Source organism: Mustelus asterias, chromosome 17 (assembly GCF_964213995.1).
Source record: "Mustelus asterias chromosome 17, sMusAst1.hap1.1, whole genome shotgun sequence".
In the NCBI taxonomy this organism is placed as follows: Eukaryota; Metazoa; Chordata; class Chondrichthyes; order Carcharhiniformes; family Triakidae; genus Mustelus; species Mustelus asterias.
In genome coordinates this window covers 20682988-20705659 of record NC_135817.1, presented here as the reverse complement: position 1 = coordinate 20705659, position 22672 = coordinate 20682988, and the positions used below count along the sequence as shown (strand labels likewise).

At 45.6% G+C, this 22672-nt stretch overlaps 1 protein-coding gene across 2 annotated transcripts in view; it reads left to right on the top strand.

Annotated features, from left to right (window-relative positions):
- Nucleotides 1-22672, top strand: part of sh3kbp1 (SH3-domain kinase binding protein 1) — a 334888-nt gene that overhangs the window by 308152 nt on the left and 4064 nt on the right. For both annotated transcript variants that reach the window (XM_078232356.1, XM_078232358.1), the window contains one exon: nt 3946-4092. In XM_078232356.1, the coding sequence (XP_078088482.1) occupies nt 3946-4092 (147 nt within the window). The remainder of the gene's footprint in view (nt 1-3945; nt 4093-22672) is intronic.

Below are 22672 nucleotides of genomic sequence, written 5' to 3'. Positions count from 1 at the left end.
TATTAACATCAACACCAACTACAAAGGTGAATGAGAGCATTTTTTGAATATTTTAACATTGCATTTCTAATGTGCAATGTTTTGTTTCCATTATAGTACGAACTAATGATTTGTTCCCTCCATTGCTGCATGAAAACTTGTGAATAGAACCATAGAACCATAGAAAATTACAGCTCAGAAACAGGCCTTTTGGCCCTTCTTGTCTGTGCCGAACCATTTTATGCCTAGTCCCACTGACCTGCACTTGGACCATATCCCTCCACACCCCTCTCATAGAACATAGAACATAGAACATTACAGCGCAGAACAGGCCCTTCGGCCCACGATGTTGCACCGACCAGTTAAAAAAAAAAACTGTGACCCTCCAACCTAAACCAATTTCTTTTCGTCCATGAACCTATCTACGGATCTCTTAAACGCCCCCAAACTAGGCGCATTTACTACTGATGCTGGCAGGGCATTCCAATCCCTCACCACCCTCTGGGTAAAGAACCTACCCCTGACATCGGTTCTATAACTACCCCCCCTCAATTTAAAGCCATGCCCCCTCGTGCTGGATTTCTCCATCAGAGGAAAAAGGCTATCACTATCCACCCTATCTAAACCTCTAATCATCTTATATGTTTCAATAAGATCCCCTCTTAGCCGCCGCCTTTCCAGCGAAAACAATCCCAAATCCCTCAGCCTCTCCTCATAGGATCTCCCCTCCATACCAGGCAACATCCTGGTAAACCTCCTCTGCACCCTCTCCAAAGCCTCCACATCCTTCCTGTAATGTGGGGACCAGAACTGCACACAGTACTCCAAGTGCGGCCGCACCAGAGTTGTGTACAGTTGCAACATAACGCTACGACTCCTAAATTCAATCCCCCTACCAATAAACGCCAAGACACCATATGCCTTCTTAACAACCTTATCTACTTGATTCCCAACTTTCAGGGATCTATGCACACATACACCTAGATCCCTCTGCTCCTCCACACTATTCAAAGTCCTCCCGTTAGCCCTATACTCAACACATCTGTTATTCCTACCAAAGTGAATTACCTCACACTTCTCCGCATTAAACTCCATCCGCCACCTCTCGGCCCAACTTTGCAACCTGTCTAAGTCTTCCTGCAAACTACGACACCCTTCCTCACTGTCTACCACACCACCGACTTTGGTGTCATCAGCAAATTTGCTAATCCACCCAACTATACCCTCATCCAGATCATTAATAAATATTACAAACAGCAGTGGCCCCAAAACAGATCCCTGAGGTACACCACTTGTAACCGCACTCCATGATGAATATTTACTATCAACCACCACCCTCTGTTTCCTATCCGCTAGCCAATTCCTGATCCAATTTCCTAGATCACCCCCAATCCCATACATCTGCATTTTCTGCAGAAGCCTACCATGGTGAACCTTATCAAACGCCTTACTAAAATCCATATATACCACGTCCACTGCCTTGCCCCCATCCACCTCCTTGGTCACTTTCTCAAAAAACTCAATAAGGTTAGTAAGGCACGACCTACCTGCCACAAAACCATGCTGACTATCACCTATCAATTCATTACTCTCCAAATAACTATAAATCCTATCCCTTATAATTTTTTCCAACATCTTGCCGACAACAGAAGTGAGACTCACCGGTCTATAATTCCCGGGGAAGTCTCTGTTCCCCTTCTTAAACAATGGGACAACATTCGCTAACCTCCAATCTTCTGGTACTATACCAGAGGCCAACGACGACCTGAAGATCAGAGCCAGAGGCTCTGCAATCACTTCTCTTGCCTCCCAGAGAATCCTTGGATAAATCCCATCCGGACCAGGGGATTTATCTATTTTCAGACCCTCCAGAATATCCTGCACATCCTCCTTATCAACTGTAATACTGTCTATTCTACTCCCTTGCAACCCAGTGTCCTCCTCAGCTATATTCATGTCCCCTTGCGTGAACACCGAAGAGAAATATTGGTTCAATGCTTCACCAATCTCCTCCGGTTCCACACATAACTTCCCTCTGCCATCTATAACTGGCCCTAAACTTGCCCTAACCAACCTTCTGTTCTTGACATACCTATAGAACGCCTTAGGATTCTCTTTAACCCTATCCGCCAAAGTCTTCTCATGTCCCCTTTTAGCCCTTCTAAGCTCGCTCTTCAACTCCCTCTTAGCCAATCTAAAGCTTTCTAGTGCACTACCCGAGTGCTCACGTCTCATCCGAACATAAGCCTCCTTTTTCTTTTTAACCAACAAAGAAACTTTTTTGGTGCACCACGGTTCCCTAGCCCTACCAATTCCTCCTTGCCTGACAGGGACATACCTATCACAGACTCGCAGTAGCTGCTCCTTGAAAAAACTCCACATGTCGGACGTTCCCAGTCCCTGTAATCTCCTAGTCCAACCTATGTTTCCTAATTCTCTCCTAATAGCCTCATAATTACCCTTCCCCCAGCTAAAACCACTGGCCCGAGGTTCATGCCTATCCCTTTCCATCACTAAGGTGAACGTAACCGAATTGTGGTCACTATCACCAAAATGCACACCAACTTCCAAGTCTAGCACCTGGTCTGGCTCATTTCCCAGCACCAGATCCAATATAGCCTCACCTCTAGTTGGCCTGTCTACATACTGAGTCAAAAAACCTTCCTGCACGCTTTGAACAAAAACTGACCCCTCTAACGAGCTAGAGCTATAACAATTCCAGTCAATATTAGTCAAGTTAAAATCCCCCATAACAATTGCCCTATTACTTTCACTCCTAAGCAGGATTGACTCCGCAATCCTTTCCTCAACCTCTCTAGAACTTTTAGGAGGTCTATAAAAGACTCCCAACAGGGTGACCTCTCCTCTCCTATTTCTAATCTCCGCCCATACTACCTCAACAGATAAGTCCTCATCAAACCTCCTCTCTGACACTGTGATACAATCTCATCCATGAACCCGTCCAAGTTTTTCTTAAATGTTAAAATAGTATTGTATTGCTTCATAAACAGGTTTACAGAAGTACATTTTCTATTTTATACATTTGTAAGTGTCCATTTGTAGCTCACAATATGAACAGGGCAAATTTGAATAGATGTTTCCAGGTGTTGACTTTTTTTGAAAAAAGTGAACTTGGAGAAAATATAAAATCTCTGTGAAATCTCTCAATATATATTGTTCATTAAAGTAATATATTTCCCACCTTTCAAGCTCTGTAACATTTATACACAAATTAAAGGAGATGTTACATATAGTGTCTTATGCTATGTTCATTTGGCCTGAATTGCCACACATAGCCCCACTATCTTTTTTTATTCATGGAATGTGGGTGTTGCTGGCTAGGCGAACATTTATTGCCATCCCTAATTATCCTTGAGAAGGTGCTGGTGAACTGCCTTTTTTAACCATTATAGTTCACATGGTGTAGGTACACCTGCAGTGTTGTTAGGCACAGAGTATCAGGATTTTGACCCAGCAACAAACTCAGGATAGTGTGTGGCTTGGAGGGGAACTTTCAGTAATGGTGTTCCCACATGTCTGCTGCCCTTGTCCTAGGTGGTAGAGTTCATGTGTTTGGAAGCTCATGTCCAAGGAGTTTTGGTGAGTTCCTGCTGCGCATCTTGCAGGTCTGTAACAGACTAGTGCAATCAATATGGAGGGAGTGAATGTTTGTGGATGTACCTGTCGCATATTATCTTTATGGGGAACACTGCATTTTAATCTGTTTGCTGATATGTAACTCAGAAAAAGTACTGAACAAAATGAGCGAAGTTTGAAAAAGTCTTGCATTAAATGCAAAATGATCCACTTTGAATTTTAACCCTTAGCAAGCTGCAGATGAGTTCACTTGTTCAAACAGCATCATCTGGTGAGAGTGTGATCAGTGGAGATACTTACTTGGCCCTTTCAGACCAAAACGTCAATGTTAACATGCCGCCTTGTTTTTATTTTGTTTCCTCCCTGCAGCCATCGCTTTCTAGTCCTGATTGTTTGGACTCACCAATTTCGCAGGAAGAGGATAGAGAGGAACAAGAGAGAATAGAACTTGATTCCAACACAGCAAAAGTAAAGGAGGTCGTAAAGAAAGCTCCAAGGCCTATCCCAGTGTTACCAGTAAGTTGTCAGCACGTCGTATTTTTTCAGTTGGACTTGAGATAATGTTGAAACATGGACTTAGCCAGCTTTGTTTCATGAAAAAAACTAACGTTGTTAATGTTCCCTACTCAAGAAACCTGTTTGTCCCTCCTGCCTATTCACTGTATCACCCCTGTTCTAAACTCTGTTTCCTCTCTAAGCTTGTTTCTCAGCTTTCTCAATCTTTCCAGGGAGGCAGACCACCATCCGAGACTCCCGTCTGCCTCCGCAAAAATGCCTGTCCGACTCCCTCACTGTTGAGTCCCCGATTAATACTGCCTTCCTCCTCCTTTCTTTAGCCCCCTGAGTTACAGGGCCGGACTGTGCTCCAGAGACACAGCCACTGCTGCTTCCCCCAGCAGTACTCAGACAGGAGTACTTATTGTGAAGGGGCACATCCACCGGGGTGCTCTCTATCACCCGAGCTTTCCTCCTCCTGGCCGTTACCCACTTGCCTGCCTCCCGTGGCCCTGGTGTGACCACCTGATGATAACTCCTGTCTATCACCTCCTCATTTTCCCTAACCAGACGAAGATCCTCAAGCTGCACTTCAGTTCTCTAACACGGTCCCTTAGGAACCGCAGCTCGACACACCCATCACAGATATGGACGTCCGGGAGGCCAAGAGCCTCCAGGATCTCCCACATCTTACATTGGGAACAACAGACTGGCCTCACACTCATAATTTCCCTTTTTGTTTCAAGGAATACAGAGAAACGTACTTAAGAATTAAAGTTACCCCGCCTCGCCCTTTCCGCCTAAACTCTTCGAGCCAAAGCCTTTACAGCTCTCACTCCGCTGCCCGCTCACTCCGCTGCCCGCTCTCTCCGCTGCCCGCTCTCTCCGCTGCCCGCTGGTTAGAGCCGCCTGTTTTTTATACCTCGCGCACTAAAAGAAACGACAAAAATCCTTCCCACGTCACCCCGCTCCCTTCCTACTTCCGGTTCCCAATTAAACTCTTCACTAACTAAAACCCCGCGAAAAAATAAGCATTTAAAAAATAAGGAAAGTGGATGAAGGGAAGGCAGTGGAAACATCCACTGCCTTCCCTTCATCCACTTTCCTGGTAACCTCCTCGAAAAACTCTAATAGATTGGTCAAACATGACCTACCACGCACAAAGCCATGTTGACTCTCCCTAATAAGTCTCTGTCTATCCAAATATTTGTAGATCCTATCCCTTATCACACCTTCCAATAACTTGCCCACCACCAACGTCAAACTTACTGGCCTATAATTTCCCAGATTTCTTTTGGAACCTTTTTTAAACAACGGAACAATATGAGCCACCCTCCAATCATCCGGCACCTCCCCCGTGAATACTGACATTTTAAATATGTCTGCCAGGGACCCTGCAAGTTCAACACTAGCTTCCCTCAAGGTCCGTGGGAATACCCTGTCCGGTCCTGGGGATTTATCCACTCTGATTTGCCTCAAGATAGCGAGCACCTCCTCCCCTTTAATCTGTAAAGGTTCCATGACCTCCCTACCTGTTTGCCCTATTTCTGTAGACTCCATGCCCGTTTCCTCAGTAAATACAGATGCAAAAAAACCATTTAGTATCTCCCCCATCTCTTTTGGTTCCATACACAGTCTACCACTCTGGTCTTCAAGAGGACCAATTTTATCCCTCACTATCCTTTTGCTCCTAACATACCTATAGAAGCTCTTCGGATTTTCCTTCACTCTGTCTGCCAAAGCAACCTCATGCCTTCTTTTAGCCCTCCTGATTTCCCTCTTGAGTAGCTTCTTGCACTTTTTATACTCCTCGAGCATCTGATGTGTTCCTTGCTGCCTGTACATTTCATACAACTCTCTCTTCCTCTTAATCAGTGTTACAATCTCCCTCGAGAACCAAGGTTCCTTATTCCTATTTACTTTGCCTTTAATCCTGACAGGAACATACAAACTCTGCACTCTCAAAATTTCTCCTTTGAAGGCCTCCCACTTTCCATTTACATCCTTACCAGAGAACAGCCTGTGCCAATCCACACTTCCCAGATCCCTTCTCATTTCATCAAATTTGGCCTTTTTCCAGTTCAGAACTTCAACCCGAGGACCAGATCTATCCTTATCCATGATCAGGTTGAAACTAATGGCATTATGATCACTGAACAACAAGAACAAAGAACAATACAGCACAGGAACAGGCCCTTCGACCCTCCAAGCCCGCGCCGCTCACTGGTCCAAACTAGACCATTCTTTTGTATCCCTCCATTCCCACTCCGTTCATGTGGCTATCTAGATAAGTCTTAAACATTCCCAGTGTGTCCGCCTCCACCACCTTGCCCGGCAGCGCATTCCAGGCCCCCACCACCCTCTGTGTAAAATACGTCCTTCTGATATCCGTGTTAAACCTCCCCCCGCCCCCACCCCCCTCACCTTGAACCTATGATCCCTCGTGAATGTCACCACCAACCTGGGAAAAAGCTTCCCACCGTTCACCCTATCTATGCCTTTCATAATTTTATACACCTCTATTAGGTCACCCCTCATCCTCCATCTTTCCAGTGAGAACAACCCCAGTTTACCCAATCTCTCCTCATAACTAAGCCCTTCCATACCAGGCAACGTCCTGGTAAACCTCCTCTGCACTCTCTCTAAAGCCTCCACGTCCTTCTGGTAGTGTGGTGAACAGAACTGGACGCAGTATTCCAAATATGGCTGAACCAACGTTCTATACAACTGCAACATCAGACCCCAACTTTTATACTCTATGCCCCGTCCTATAAAGGCAAGCATGCCATATGCCTTATTTACTACCTTCTCCACCTGTGACGTCACCTTCAGGGATCTGTGGACTTGCACACCCAGGTCCCTCTGCGTATCTACACCCTTTATGGTTCTGCCATTTATCGTATAGCTCCCCCCTACGTTAGTTCTACCAAAATGCATCCAAAGTGGATCCAAAGTATTCCCTCACACTCACATCCATCACCTGCCCTAACTCATTTCCCAATCGGAGATCCAATATCGCATCCTCTCTAGTTGGCACCTCTATATACTGATGTAGAAAATTTTCCTGAACACATTTTACAAACTCTAACCCGTCTAAACCTTTAACAGTATGCGAGTCCCAATCTATATGTGGAAAATTAAAATCCCCTACTATCACAACTTTGTGTTTCTTGCAGTTGTCAGCTATCTCTCTGCTGATTTGCTCCTCCAATTCTCGCTGACTATTGGGTGGTCTGTAATACAACCCCATTAATGTGGTCATACCTTTCCTGTTTCTCAGCTCCACCCATAGGGCCCCTGTAGACAAGCTCCCTAATCTATCCTGCCTGAGTACTGCTGTAACATTTTTCCTGACCAACAATGCCACCCCCCCCACCTTTTATCCCTCTGCCTCTATCCCGCCTGAAACATTGGAACCCTGGAACATTGAGCTGCCAGTCCTGCCCCTCCTGTAGCCAAGTTTCACTAATGGCTATAATGTCATATTTCCATGTGTCTATCCACGCCTTCAGCTCATCTGCCTTCCCCACAATACTCCTGGCATTGAAATAGACACACCTCAAAAGGTTATTTCCACCACACTCAACCCTTCCATTTGTGATTTTGCTTGAACTAACCTGTCTTTTTACCCCTGCTCCACTATCTGCTCTGGCACTCTGGTTCCCATCCCCTGCAAATCTAGTTTAAACGTTCCCCAATAACACTAGCAAACCTTCCTGCAAGTATATTGGTCCCCTTGTAGTTTAGGTGTAACCCGTCTCTCTTGTACAGGTCCCACCTGCCCCAGAAGAGGTCCCAATGATCCAAGAATCGGAAACCCTGCCCCCTACACCAGTTCCTCAGCCAGGTGTTCATCTGCCCAAGCATCCTACTCCTACCCTCACTGGCACGTGGTACAATCCTGAGATTACTACCCTCGGGGTCCTGCTTTTTAACTTCCTTCCAAGCTCTTTGTACTCACTCTTTAGGACCTCCTCACTCTTCCTACCTACGTCATTTGTACCGATGTGTACCACGACATCTGGCTGATCACCTTCCCACTTTAGAACTTTAGCTAGGGTAAATGCATGGGGTTATGGGGATAGAGCCTGGGTGGGATTGTGGTTGGTGCAGACTCGATGGGCCGAATGGCCTCCTTCTGCACTATAGGACTCTATGATTCTAGTCCACTGATTCTTTTGGTAGGGGTTGGGAGACGGTCAAGAAAATTACCCGTCTATGTCATGACAGAAAACAAAAACCCAAAGATTGCACTAGTCTGTTACAGACCTGCAAATATAAGCATCTACCATAAAGAAACGCAATCTGATGGACATAGGGAAAATGGAGTCTCGACAGACAATCAAAGAAATATGTTGCCTCCTGGGTCACTAGGCACATGAAATGCTAACCAAGAATCTATCCTTAGCCCTTTCTTTTCCACATCCAATTGCTGTCCCCAGTGAGATTATCTGTAAGCACGATATGAATATTGGACAGCAAGTTCTATCTCACCATCAGTTGTCTCTATCCTACCTTTGTGCTTTCAGATTTCCAGAACTTAGATTTTTCTCCATGTTTTTCAGCTGAACATTAGGAATTTCAAATTTGCAATTTATAGCATTTGCCTAAATCTTGGATGGCTTTCTTGGAAGTCTATTCTCTTATCTCTCTAACCACACACTCGTGCTGAGAAAGACTGTGCTAAAACCAGCACTCTGTTCAACTATAAACAGTTTTCCGAACACTATCCTCTCCATCAACAAGGTCACCATTTTCATCAGCCCTAATTTTCAACCACTGGAACACTTGGCCTATATCTTTATAGTTTCCAAACTCGATTCTTATCGAGCCCTGCTCATTGACATTTTCATGCCCAATTTTCATTAATTCCAATGTGCCTAAAATTTAGCTACCCATATCCTGCTCTGCACTAAGCTCTACTCACTCATCCCTACAGACCTAAACTGACTCTTGGGGCCCGATTTTACCATTGTGAACGGGCGCGAAAACTTGGTAAAGTCAGGCGTGAGGCCATTAACGTGATCCACGTCTGCGCAGATGCCCACTTTACCAAGGCCTGAAAATGGCCGCGATCCGAATCGCGCCTGAAACGGTGATTTAAATGCATTTGCATGCATTTAAATTGAATTATTGGGCTGCCCGCCCAACTTTACCAATATTTCCCCCTTTACCATCACGTTTGCCCGTCCAGATTCGGGGCGAAACAGACATGCTTGGCAAAGGTCTGTTTCGGGCGCTCCCGCTTCTGAAGAGGTAAGTTCAGAGCTTCCAATGGCTCTCTAACTCGGATTGATGGGTGAGGGGAGGCGGGTCAGATCATTCTCTAGTGGGAGGAGGGAGAAGGCACGGTAGCACAGTGGTTAGCACTGCTGCTTCACAGCTCCAGGGACCTGGGTTCGATTCCCGGCTTGGGTCACTGTCTGTGTGGAGTTTGCACATTCTCCTCGTGTCTGCGTGGGTTTCCTCCGGGTGCTCCGGTTTCCTCCCACACTCCAAAGATGTGCGGGTTAGGTTGATTGGCCATGCTAAAATTGCCCTTAGTGTCCAGGGATGCGTTGGTTAGAGGGATTAGTGGATAAATATGTAGGGATATGGGGGTAGGGCCTGGGTGGGATTGTGGTCGGTGCAGACTCGATGGGCCGAATGGCCTCTTTCTGTGCTGTAGGGTTTCTAAGTTCTAAGGAGGCGGGTCAGATGTATCTCTGGTGGGGATGGAGGGAGGAGGGTGGCCTGATCATTGTCTGGTAGGGGGGAGGGAGGGAGGCCAGATCATTGTCTGGTGGGGAGGGAGGAGGGAGGTCAGATCATTGTCTGGTGGGGGGAAGCCAGATCGCTCTCTGGTTTGGAGGGGGGGCGGAGAAGGAGGGAGGCCAGATCATTCTCTGGGGGTGGGGGGGAGGCGGGCAAGATGAATCTCTGGTGGGGGGGTGAGACCCGATCGCTCACTGGTGGGGGTGGGGGGGGGCAGATGGATTTCTAGTGGTGGGGGGGTGGACAGACAGATGGATCTCTGGTGGGGGTAAGGGGGTTCCGCTGCCACTCTGCGAACAATCGGTGGGGAGGAAAGGGAGCAGAGGGTCGCGATCGGTTTGGGTAGCAGGGGGGTGGATAAGGGGGACAGTTATGTTGTGGGGTGGGGGCGATGTCTGAAGGGGACATGACTCCCGCTTTTCACTCCCGGGCCGCTTTCTGCAGCCTGGGAGCGATGTGACGGGCGTGTTTTTCAATTTTGTTTCTCACTGCGCTTGCGCAGTTGAAAGCTCCGATCGGAGCAGCAGCATTTCGGGCACGATAAGCCCCGCCCACAGCGCAATTCAGACTCGCAATTATTTTTTACAGGCTAAGTGCATATGGGGGTGCCTGGGAACGGTTTTCCAAGTTGGATCTGAATTGCGCCCAAATTCAGCACTTAGAATCAAAATGATAAAATCAGGCCCTTAATGTTTCAAATCCTTGCCTTCTACAACCAAGTTTGTGCTATTTTTACAATTTTCCCTGTTGCATCCTTCAGACTTTTGTCTTCTCTGCATCCCCCACTTCACTCAGCCCCATCATTGGTGCAGTTTACTGCCCAATAGGTTAGCCACTAGTCATAGAATCATAGAAACCCTACAGCACAGAAAGAGGCCATTCGGCCCATCGAGTCTGCACCAGCCACAATCCCACCCAGGCCCTACCCCCATATCCCTACATATTTTACCCACTAATCCCTCTAACCTACGCATCTCAGGACACTAAGGGGCAATTTTAGCATGGCCAATCAACCTAACCTAGTCACGTGCAGCTAATTGGATAGATAGGTTAGATTTACATTCCTGATCAGTAAATAAACTCTGAGAATGGACACAGTCATTGGGCATGTGATTTCAATACTCATTTACCCAATGTGCAGGTAAACTTTAATCTTTTTTTGTATATTTGTTTGCAAAGCCGTAAAACGAACAGCAGATTGCATAAGCGGTTTTTGACCATTGTGAATGCTATGCTTCCTTAGTTACTGCATGGTGGTAGATGCTTGTTAAATAAATATACCTACATTATTGGCCCATTTACCTGTATGTGTAGAAGGCTACTAGAATCTTCTATTACAATTGCTGCATGACGATGAAGGTCACACTTGTAGTCTATTGGACAACACTGCATTTGGAGGAGCTTTCAGATAGGCCCTGCTCTCTAAGATTCACCCAAACGCTACAGTCAAATGTAAAAGTTGGGGTCTAGGCAAACATCATAATGTATCTGATGAGGTACTGATCAGATCCTTAACACACCTTAAATATTGACTCCCTCTGCCACTGATGTACAATAGCAGTGTGTGTGTATCGCCGACAAGATAGAGTGCAGCAACTCACCAAGCCTCCTTAAACAAGAAACCTGTGACCTCCTATCACCCAGAAGGACAAGGATAGCATTAGCATTGGAGAACCAGCACCTGCAAGTCCTCTTCAACCCACACACCATGTTTACTTGGAACTATATTACTATTTCTTCCCTGTCATCAAATTCCTGCAACTCCCTTCCTAACAGCACTGTGGATATTCCTACAACACATCGACTGGAGCAGCTCAAGGAGCTCACCACCATCTTCTCGCCAACAATGAGGGATGAGCAACAAATGCTGATCTTATCAGTGATGACATCCTTTGAAAGAATAATGCCCATGTCCCACGAAAAAAAGTTTAAAGAGTATTGCATCATGCTCTGGACTTTTGTCTTGTATGTTTTTGGGGAATTGGATGAATCACTAGCCATAGAACAATAAGCCCCTGAGCTTAATTAGGTGGCTGGAGCAGTCAAGTTTCTAGTCAGCTGTGACCACCAGGATATTGATGGTGAGAGATTCAACAGTGGTAATGCCGTTGAATGTTAAGGGGAGATAGTTACATTCTCTTTTGGCGGAGGTGATCATTGCCTGGCATGAAATGTACATGTCACTTATCTGCCCAAGTCTTGATGTTGTTCATGCCTTGCGCGCGCATGCACGCACATACGCACACAGACTGCTTCAGTAGCTGAGGAATTATGAAAAGAATTGAATACTGCAGTCAACAGGGAAATCCCCCTTTTAACCTTCTAATAGAGGAAAGGTAATTAAGTAGTTGAAAATGGTTTGGCCTATTAATTCCTGCAGCAGCTTCCTGCGATTGAGTGATTGGCCTTCCTTTGTGGTGGCTGAAGATGGTTGCAAATCCTTGAGCCGTATATAATTTAGTGGATTGCAAAATTGTTGAGGGTGATGTTCGTGGAGCTTCCTCCTACTGTTAATTGTCCGCCACCATTTGTGACTGGATGTACCAGAACTTTGATCGATCTCTTAGTTGTGAAATCCTGTACCCATCCCACTGCTTAGCATCCGTATAGTGGTCTGTTGTTGCTTCGCTAGATTGTGACCTCATTTTCAAGTAAAGAAGGAAAATCAGCATATGCGTAGTGTGTTTCACAACCACTGCTCTAGTACAGAAGTACTTTTGAAATGTTATGACATGAGAAATGTGGCAACCAAATATGGCAATAAAACCTGGCATCAGCAAGCTCCCAGAAACAGTAACGTGGCAATGACTGGGATGATGCTTTTTTAATTTACACTCATTGAAGGATAAATATTAGCCAGAACACTGGGGACAGCTGTTGTTGAAAATAGTGCTGAGATCTTTTGTGTTCACCCATGAGGGCAGATTAATCATCGTTTTAATGTTTCTGTAATATGGCACCTGCAATCATACTCTCTCAGTACTGCACCAGAATTTCAATTTTGATTTATCTGCTCAAATCTTGGCATGAGAGTGCTACCCACGGAGCCACAGCTGACATTTTTATGCTCTGCCAGTGACATAGATCGTACTTGGGGATGATGGAGGAGTCTGGGACTTTGGCTGAAAGGTATGATTCTGTGAGACAGTCCTTGCAATTTTGACAAGTCTGCATTGGCATTGTATACCCAACTGCATATTATTATTACCCCGGGTGAGATCAATAACTTTAAAAAAAAAATAAACCTCCAAGGTGTGAATGAAAGAAAACTACTAGACTAATTTTCATATTTTAAAACTTCTACTGTACCAAACCAAATCAATATAATACAAACATTAATTATCAGGTGAAGGAAATATTGGTAAAGTTGGGCGGGCAGCCCAATATTGTGCATTTTGGTGATAGTGACCACAATTCGGTTACGTTCACCTTAGTGATGGAAAGGGATAGGCATGAACCTCGGGCCAGTGGTTTTAGCTGGGGGAAGGGTAATTATGAGGCTATTAGGAGAGAATTAGGAAACATAGGTTGGACTAGGAGATTACAGGGACTGGGAACGTCCGACATGTGGAGTTTTTTCAAGGAGCAGCTACTGCGAGTCTGTGATAGGTATGTCCCTGTCAGGCAAGGAGGAATTGGTAGGGCTAGGGAACCGTGGTGCACCAAAAAAGTTTCTTTGTTGGTTAAAAAGAAAAAGGAGGCTTATGTTCGGATGAGACGTGAGCACTCGGGTAGTGCACTAGAAAGCTTTAGATTGGCTAAGAGGGAGTTGAAGAGCGAGCTTAGAAGGGCTAAAAGGGGACATGAGAAGACTTTGGCGGATAGGGTTAAAGAGAATCCTAAGGCGTTCTATAGGTATGTCAAGAACAGAAGGTTGGTTAGGGCAAGTTTAGGGCCAGTTATAGATGGCAGAGGGAAGTTATGTGTGGAACCGGAGGAGATTGGTGAAGCATTGAACCAATATTTCTCTTCGGTGTTCACGCAAGGGGACATGAATATAGCTGAGGAGGACACTGGGTTGCAAGGGAGTAGAATAGACAGTATTACAGTTGATAAGGAGGATGTGCAGGATATTCTGGAGGGTCTGAAAATAGATAAATCCCCTGGTCCGGATGGGATTTATCCAAGGATTCTCTGGGAGGCAAGAGAAGTGATTGCAGAGCCTCTGGCTCTGATCTTCAGGTCGTCGTTGGCCTCTGGTATAGTACCAGAAGATTGGAGGTTAGCGAATGTTGTCCCATTGTTTAAGAAGGGGAACAGAGACTTCCCCGGGAATTATAGACCGGTGAGTCTCACTTCTGTTGTCGGCAAGATGTTGGAAAAAATTATAAGGGATAGGATTTATAGTTATTTGGAGAGTAATGAATTGATAGGTGATAGTCAGCATGGTTTTGTGGCAGGTAGGTCGTGCCTTACTAACCTTATTGAGTTTTTTGAGAAAGTGACCAAGGAGGTGGATGGGGGCAAGGCAGTGGACGTGGTATATATGGATTTTAGTAAGGCGTTTGATAAGGTTCACCATGGTAGGCTTCTGCAGAAAATGCAGATGTATGGGATTGGGGGTGATCTAGGAAATTGGATCAGGAATTGGCTAGCGGATAGGAAACAGAGGGTGGTGGTTGATAGTAAATATTCATCATGGAGTGCGGTTACAAGTGGTGTACCTCAGGGATCTGTTTTGGGGCCACTGCTGTTTGTAATATTTATTAATGATCTGGATGAGGGTATAGTTGGGTGGATTAGCAAATTTGCTGATGACACCAAAGTCGGTGGTGTGGTAGACAGTGAGGAAGGGTGTCGTAGTTTGCAGGAAGACTTAGACAGGTTGCAAAGTTGGGCCGAGAGGTGGCGGATGGAGTTTAATGCGGAGAAGTGTGAGGTAATTCACTTTGGTAGGAATAACAGATGTGTTGAGTATAGGGCTAACGGGAGGACTTTGAATAGTGTGGAGGAGCAGAGGGATCTAGGTGTATGTGTGCATAGATCCCTGAAAGTTGGGAATCAAGTAGATAAGGTTGTTAAGAAGGCATATGGTGTCTTGGCGTTTATTGGTAGGGGGATTGAATTTAGGAGTCGTAGCGTTATGTTGCAACTGTACACAACTCTGGTGCGGCCGCACTTGGAGTACTGTGTGCAGTTCTGGTCCCCACATTACAGGAAGGATGTGGAGGCTTTGGAGAGGGTGCAGAGGAGGTTTACCAGGATGTTGCCTGGTATGGAGGGGAGATCCTATGAGGAGAGGCTGAGGGATTTGGGATTGTTTTCGCTGGAAAGGCGGCGGCTAAGAGGGGATCTTATTGAAACATATAAGATGATTAGAGGTTTAGATAGGGTGGATAGTGATAGCCTTTTTCCTCTGATGGAGAAATCCAGCACGAGGGGGCATGGCTTTAAATTGAGGGGGGGTAGTTATAGAACCGATGTCAGGGGTAGGTTCTTTACCCAGAGGGTGGTGAGGGATTGGAATGCCCTGCCAGCATCAGTAGTAAATGCGCCTAGTTTGGGGGCGTTTAAGAGATCCGTAGATAGGTTCATGGACGAAAAGAAATTGGTTTAGGTTGGAGGGTCACAGTTTTTTTTTTAACTGGTCGGTGCAACATCGTGGGCCGAAGGGCCTGTTCTGCGCTGTAATGTTCTATGTTCTATGTTCTAAGGATATTTCAAATATAAAGGTAATTTCAGTTTAAATTGATAGAACATGCCTCTTGTGAGTGCTTGTAACATTACTTTCCACGCAAATATAGGACCAATCTTGCAGTATTTCTAACTTGGACTCTACTACGTAGGATCTCTTGCTTCTCATACAATTATTTTAACACTTGAGTCACATAAATCCCTGGACATAGCTGTTTGCCTTGTTGATGGAAACCATGAATCCCCTCTCATTTATATCATCATAGTTGTGATGCTACAGTATCCCTCACTTTAAACTGTCTAGTGGACTCTGGATTGCTCTTGTCCAATCCACAATCCCTTTACTTTCCCGTCTTCTGCTCTTTCCAACTATAACAAAATCTCTGCTGTATTCTCAGGGACCTGCTTCAAAGACCACGATTTGTTCGGAAATTGGCAAACTGCTCTGTTGTTTCCTCTTTGCATGAGTGTTCTAACCCACAGACCACAATTAGTAAGGACAGGCAACAACAGGAGGTGTAGTGGACAGTGAGGAAGGTTTTCAAAACTTGCTGAGGGATTTGGACTAACTAGAAAAATGGGCTGAAAAATGGCAAATGGAATTTAACGCAGACAAGTGTGAGATATTGCACTTTGGAAGGACAAACCAAAGTAGAACGTACAGGGTAAATGGTAGGACACTGAAGAGTGCAGTTGAACAGAGGGATCTGGGAATACAGGTACAGAATTCCCTAAAAGTGACGTCACAGGTGGATAGGGTCGTAAAGAGTGCCTTTGGTACATTGGCCTTTATAAATCGGAGTATCGAGTATAAAAGTTGGAGTGTTATGGTAAGGTTATATAAGGCATTGGTGAGGCCGAATTTAGAGTATTGTGTACAGTTTTGGTCACCTAGTTACAGGAAGGATGTAAATAAGGTTGAAAGAGTGCAGAGAAGGTTCACAAGGATGTTGCCGGGACTTGAGAAGCTGAGTTACAGAGAGAGATTGAATAGGTTGGGACTTTATTCCCTGGAGCGTAGAAGAATGAGGGGAGATTTGATAGAGATTTTGATGGGTATAGATAGAGTGAATGCAAGCAGGCTTTTTCCGCTGAGGCTCGGGGAGAAAAAAACCAGAGGGCATGGGTTAAGGGTGAAAGGAGAGAAGTTTAAAGGGTATATTGTGGGGGGGCTTCTTCACGCAGAGAGTGGTAGGAGTGTGGAATGAGCTGCCGGATAAAGTGGTAAATGCGGGGTCAATTTTAACATTTAAGAAAAACTTGGATGGGTTCATGGATGAGAGGGGTATGGAGGGATATGGTCCAAGTGCAGGCCAGTGGGACTAGGCAAAAAATGATTCGGCACAGGCAAGAAGGGCCAAAAGGCCTGTTTCTGAGCTGTAATTTTCTATGGTTCGAATACTTCCCCCACAATCATCCTCAACACCAGTGCCCCACAAGGCTGTGTTCTCAGCCCCCTCCTATACTCCTTATACACCTATGACTGTGTGGCCAAATTCCCCTTCGACTCAATTTTCAAGTTTGCTGACAACACCACCATAGTGGGTCGAATCTCAAACAATGATGAGACAGAGTATAGAAATCATAGAAACCCTACAGTACAGAAAGAGGCCATTCGGCCCATCGAGTCTGCACCGACCACAATCCCACCCAGGCCCTACCCCCATATCCCTACATATTTTACCCGCTAATCCCTCGAATCTACGCATCCCAGGACACTAAGGGGCAATTTTAGCATGGCCAATCAACCTAACCCGCACATCTTTGGACTGTGGGAGGAAACCGGAGCACCCGGAGGAAACCCACGGAGACACGAGGAGAATGTGCAAACTCCACACAGACAGTGACCCAAGCCGGGAATCGAACCCAGGTCCCTGGAGCTGTGAAGCAGCAGTGCTAACCACTGTGCTACCGTGCCACCATGATAGAGATCTGGTGAACTGGTGCAACGACAATAATCTCTCCCTCCATTGTCAACAAAACGAAGGAGATTGACTTCAGGAAACATAGTGGAGAACATGCCCCTGTCTACATCAACAGGGATGAAGTAGAAATGGTCGAAAGCTTCAAGTTTTTAGGTATCCAGGTCACCAACAACCTGTCCTGGTCCCCCCATGCCGACATTATGGTTAAGAAAGCCTCTACTTTCTCTGAAGACTAAGGAAATTTGGTATGTCAGCTATGATTCTCACCAACTTTTACAGATGCACCATAGAAAGCATTCTTTCTGGTTGTATCAGTTTGGTACGGCTCCTGCTCTGCCCAAGACCGCAAGGAACTTATAAAAGGTCATGAATGTAGCCCAAACCAGCCTCCCATCCATTGACTCTGTCTACACTTACCGCTGCCTTGGCAAAGCAGCCAGCATAATTAAGGATCCCACGCACCCCAGACATTCTCTCTTCCACCTTCTTCCATCGGGAAAAAGATACAAAAGTCTGGAGGTCATGTTCCAACCAACTCAAGAACAGCTTCTTCCCTGCTCAGCTTCTTCCCTGCTGCCATCAGACTTTTGAATGGACCTACCTCGCATTAAGTTGATCTTTCTCTAGACCCTAGCTATGACTGTAACATTACATTCTGCACTCTCATTTCCTCCTCTATGAATGGTATGCTTTGTATAGCACGCAAGAAAGCAATACTTTTCACTCTATGCTAATACATGTGACAATAAATCAAATCAAATTCTGTGTGTTCTGAACTGCCATACAGGAAGCACAGGCTGTTTCAGCCCCACTGCAATTAGATTTATATTTACCCTTTGCTTCTTAACTGTTCATCCTTTGGCAGCCTCAGGTCACATAGGTATTTCTTGGAACCTAATGATGTCATAGTTGGGAAACCAATTCAGTCTATTTCAGAATACACCCCAGCCCACAAAAATGCTTCCCAAAACATTTGTCATCACAACATCTGTACAAATATTTTGTAAACGATCTATACACTCTAAAAATTCAAGGAAACTTTGAAAATAGATATATCCCATTGTAATTTCTGTACTTTTGTCTTGAACAAATGTTTTGTGGCTCTTTGTTACAGGAGGTGTGATTTCTTCCCCTTCTGTCCCCAATTTTACGGTATGGAGTAGAAGTCAATAGCTTATTGTTACTGGGCAGCTGGTCTTGTATCAATACTGGCAAATCAGAGATATATATATAATATATATATAATATTTTTTTTGAATGCATACTGCTTGGAGAGTTTAGAACATTACAGCACAGTACAGGCCCTTCGGCCCTCAATGTTGCGCCGACCTGTGAAACCAATCTAAAGTCCATCTAACCTACACTATTCCAATATCATCCATATGTTTATCCAATGACCCTTTAAATGCCCTTAATGTTGGCGAGTCCACTACTGTTGCAGGCAGGGCATTCCACGCCCCTACTACTCTCTGAGTAAAAAACATACCTCTGACATCTGTCCTATATCTATCACCCCTCAATTTAAAGCTATGTCCCCTTGTGCTAGCCATCACCATCCGAGAAAAAAGGCTCTCACTGTCCACCCTATCTAATCCTCTGATCATCTTGTATGCCTCTATTAAGTCACCTCTTAACCACCTTCTCTCTAATGAAAACAGCCTCAAGTCACTCAGCCTTTCCCCATAAGACCTTCCCACCATACCAGGCAACATCCTGGTAAATCTCCTCTGCACCCTTTCTAATGCTTCCACATCCTTCCTATAATGCGGCGACCAGAACTGTACGCAATACTCCAAGTGTGGCCGCACCAGAGTTTTGTACAGCTGCAACATGACCTCCTGGCTCTGAAACTCAATCCCTCTACCAATCAAAGAAAACACACCGTATGCCTTCTTAACAACCCTATCAACCTGGGTGCCAACTTTCAGGGATCTATGCACATGGACACCGAGATCTCTCTGCTCATCCACACTACCAAGTATCTTACCATTAGCCCAGTACTCTGTATTCTTGTTACTCCTTCCAAAGTGAATCACCTCACACGTTTCCGCATTGAACTCCATTTGCCATTTCTCAGCCCAGCTCTGCAGCTTATCTACGTCCCTCTGTAACCTGCAACATCCTTCCGCACTGTCCACAGCTCCACCGACTTTAGTGTCATCCGCAAATTTACTAACCCAGCCTTCTACGCCCTCATCCAGGTCATTTATAAAAATGACAAACAGCAGTGGCCCCAAAACAGATCCTTGCGGTACACCACTAGTAACTGAACTCCAGGATGAACATTTCCCATCAACCACCACCCTCTGTCTTCTTACAGCTAGCCAATTTCTGATCCAAACCGCTAAATCACCCTCAATCCCATGTGTCCGTATTTTCTGCAATAGCCTACCATGGGGAACCTTATCAAACGTTTTACTGAAATCCATATACACCATATCAACTGCTTTACCCTCATCCACCTCTTTGGTCACCTTCTCAAAGAACTCAATAAGGTTTGTGAGGCACGACCTACCCTTCACAAAACCGTGTTGACTATCCCTAATCAAATTGTTCCTTTCTAGATGATTATAAATCCTATCTCTTATAATCCTTTCCAAAACTTTGCCCACAACAGAAGTAAGGCTCACTGGTCTATAATTACCAGGGTTGTCTCTACTCCCCTACTTGAACAAGGGGACAACATTTGCTATCCTCCAGTCTTCTGGCACTGGTCCTGTAGACAATGACGACTCAAAGCCAAAAGGCTCTGCAATCTCCTCCCTAGCCTCCCAGAGAATCCTAGGATAAATCCCATCCGGCCCAGGGGACTTATCTATTTTCACACTTTCCAGAATTGCTAACACCTCCTCCTTATGAACCTCAATCCCGTCTAGTCTAATAGCCTGTATCTCAGTATTCTCTTCGACAACGTTGTCTTTTTCCTATGTGAATACTGACAAAAAATATTCATTTAGCGCCTCTCCTATCTCTTCGGACTCCACGCACAACTTCCCACTACTGTCCTTGACTGGCCCTAATCTTACCCTAGTCATTCTTTTATTCCTGACATACCTATAGAAAGCTTTAGGGTTTTCCTTGATCCTACCTTCCAAAGACTTCTTATGCCCCCCTCCTGGCTCTTAGCTCTCTTCAGGTCCTTCCTGGCTCACTTGTAACTCTCAAGCATCCTAACCGAGCCTCTTCACAAGAGATTCAACTTCTTTAGTAAACCACGGTTCCCTCGCTCGACCACTTCCTCCCTGCCTGACAGGTACATACTTATCAAGGACACTCAGTAGCTGTTCCTTGAACAAGCTCCACATTTCAATTGTGCCCATTCCCTGCAGATTTCTTCCCCATCCTATGCATCCTAAATCTCACCTAATCGCATCATAATTTCCTTTCCCCCAGCTATAATACTTGCCCTTTCCCTTTCTATCGCTAAAGTAAACGTAACCGAATTGTGGTCACTATCACCAAAGTGCTCACCTACCTCCAAATCTAACACCTGGCCTGGTTCATTACCCAGTACCAAATCCAATGCGGCCTCGCCTGTTGTTGGCCTATCTACATACTGTGTCAGGAAACCCTCCTGCACACATTGGACAAAAACCGACCCATCTAAAGTACTCGAACTATAGCGTTTCCAGTCAATATTTGTAAAGTTAAAATCCCCCATAACAACTACCCTGTTACTTTCGCTCCGATCCAGAATCATCTTTGCAATCCTTTCCTCTACATCTCTGGAACTTTTCAGAGACCTATAGAAAACGCCCAACAGTGTGACCTCTCCTTTCCTGTTTCTAACCTCAGCCCAAACTACCTCAGTAGACGAGTCCTCATCAAACGTCCTTTCTGCCACCGTAATACTGTCCTTGACTAACAATGCCACACCTCCCCCTCTTTTACCACCTTCCCTGATTTTACTGAAACATCTAAACCCCGGAACCTGCAACAACCATTCCTGTCCCTGCTCTATCCATGTCTCTGAAATGGCCACAACATCGAAGTCCCAGGTACCAACTCATGCTGCAAGTTCACCCACCTTATTCCGGGTGCTCCTCGCGTTGAAGTCGACACACTTCAAAACACCTTCCTGCCTGCCAGTACACTCCTGCGACCTTGAAACCTTATTCATGACCTCACCACTCACATCCTCCTGTACACTGGAGCAACAATTCAGGTTCCCATTCCCCTGCCGAATTAGTTTAAACCCTCCCGAAGAGCATTCGCAAATTCCCCCCCCCCCCCCCCCAGAATATTGGTACCCCTCTGGTCCAGGTGAAGACCATCCCATTTGTAGAGGTCCCACCTACCCCAGAATGAGCCCCAATTATCCAGGTATCTGAATCCTTCCCTCCTGCACCATTCCTGTAACCACGTGTTCAACTGTTCTCTCTCCCTATTCCTCGCCTCGCTAGCACGTGGCACGGGTAACAAACCAGAGATAACAACTCTATTTGTTCCAGCTCTAAGCTTCCACCCTAACTCCCTGAATTTCTGCCTTACATCCCCATCTCTTTTCCTACCTATGTCATTGGCGCCTATGTGGACCACCACTTGGGGCTGGTCCCCTTCCCCCTTTAGAATCTCGAAAACGCGATCCGAGACATCATGGACTCTGGCACCTGGGAGGCAACACAACAACCGCAAGTCTCTCTCGCTCTCACAGAATCTCCTATCTGTCCCCCTAACTATGGAGTCCCCAATGACTAATGCTTTACTCCTCCCTTCAGAGCAACAGGGACAGACTCTGTGTCAGAGACCTGTACCCCATGGCTTACCCCTGGTAAGTCGTCCTCCCCAACAGTATCCAAAACGGTATACTCGTTGTACAGAGGAACGGCCACAGGAGATCGCTGCACTGACTACTTCTTACCCCTTCTAACAGTCACCCAAGTATCCTCATTCCGAGGAGTATGAACCTCCCTGTAGCTTTTATCTATAACTGTCTCTGCCTCCCGAATGATCCTGAGTTCATCCAGCTCCAGCTCCAGATCCCTAACATGGTCTTCAAGGAGCTGGAATTGGGTGCACTTCCTGCAGGTGTACTCAGCTGGGACACTAATGGTTTCCCTCACCTCAAACATCCCACAGGAGGAACATTGCACTGCCTGCACTGACATCCTTGCTAACTTCCCTTACTAAGAAACGAAAGAGAAAAGAAAAAGAAAAAAAAAGCTCACCTGCTCTCTCAGTCTTTTTTTTTAGGTTAGAGGAGGGGGAAGGGTGGGAGGCTCTACACGTGTAGAGTCTCGGGTTACCTCCCCGTTCAAATTTATTGGGCAAAAAACCGTTCCAGGTCT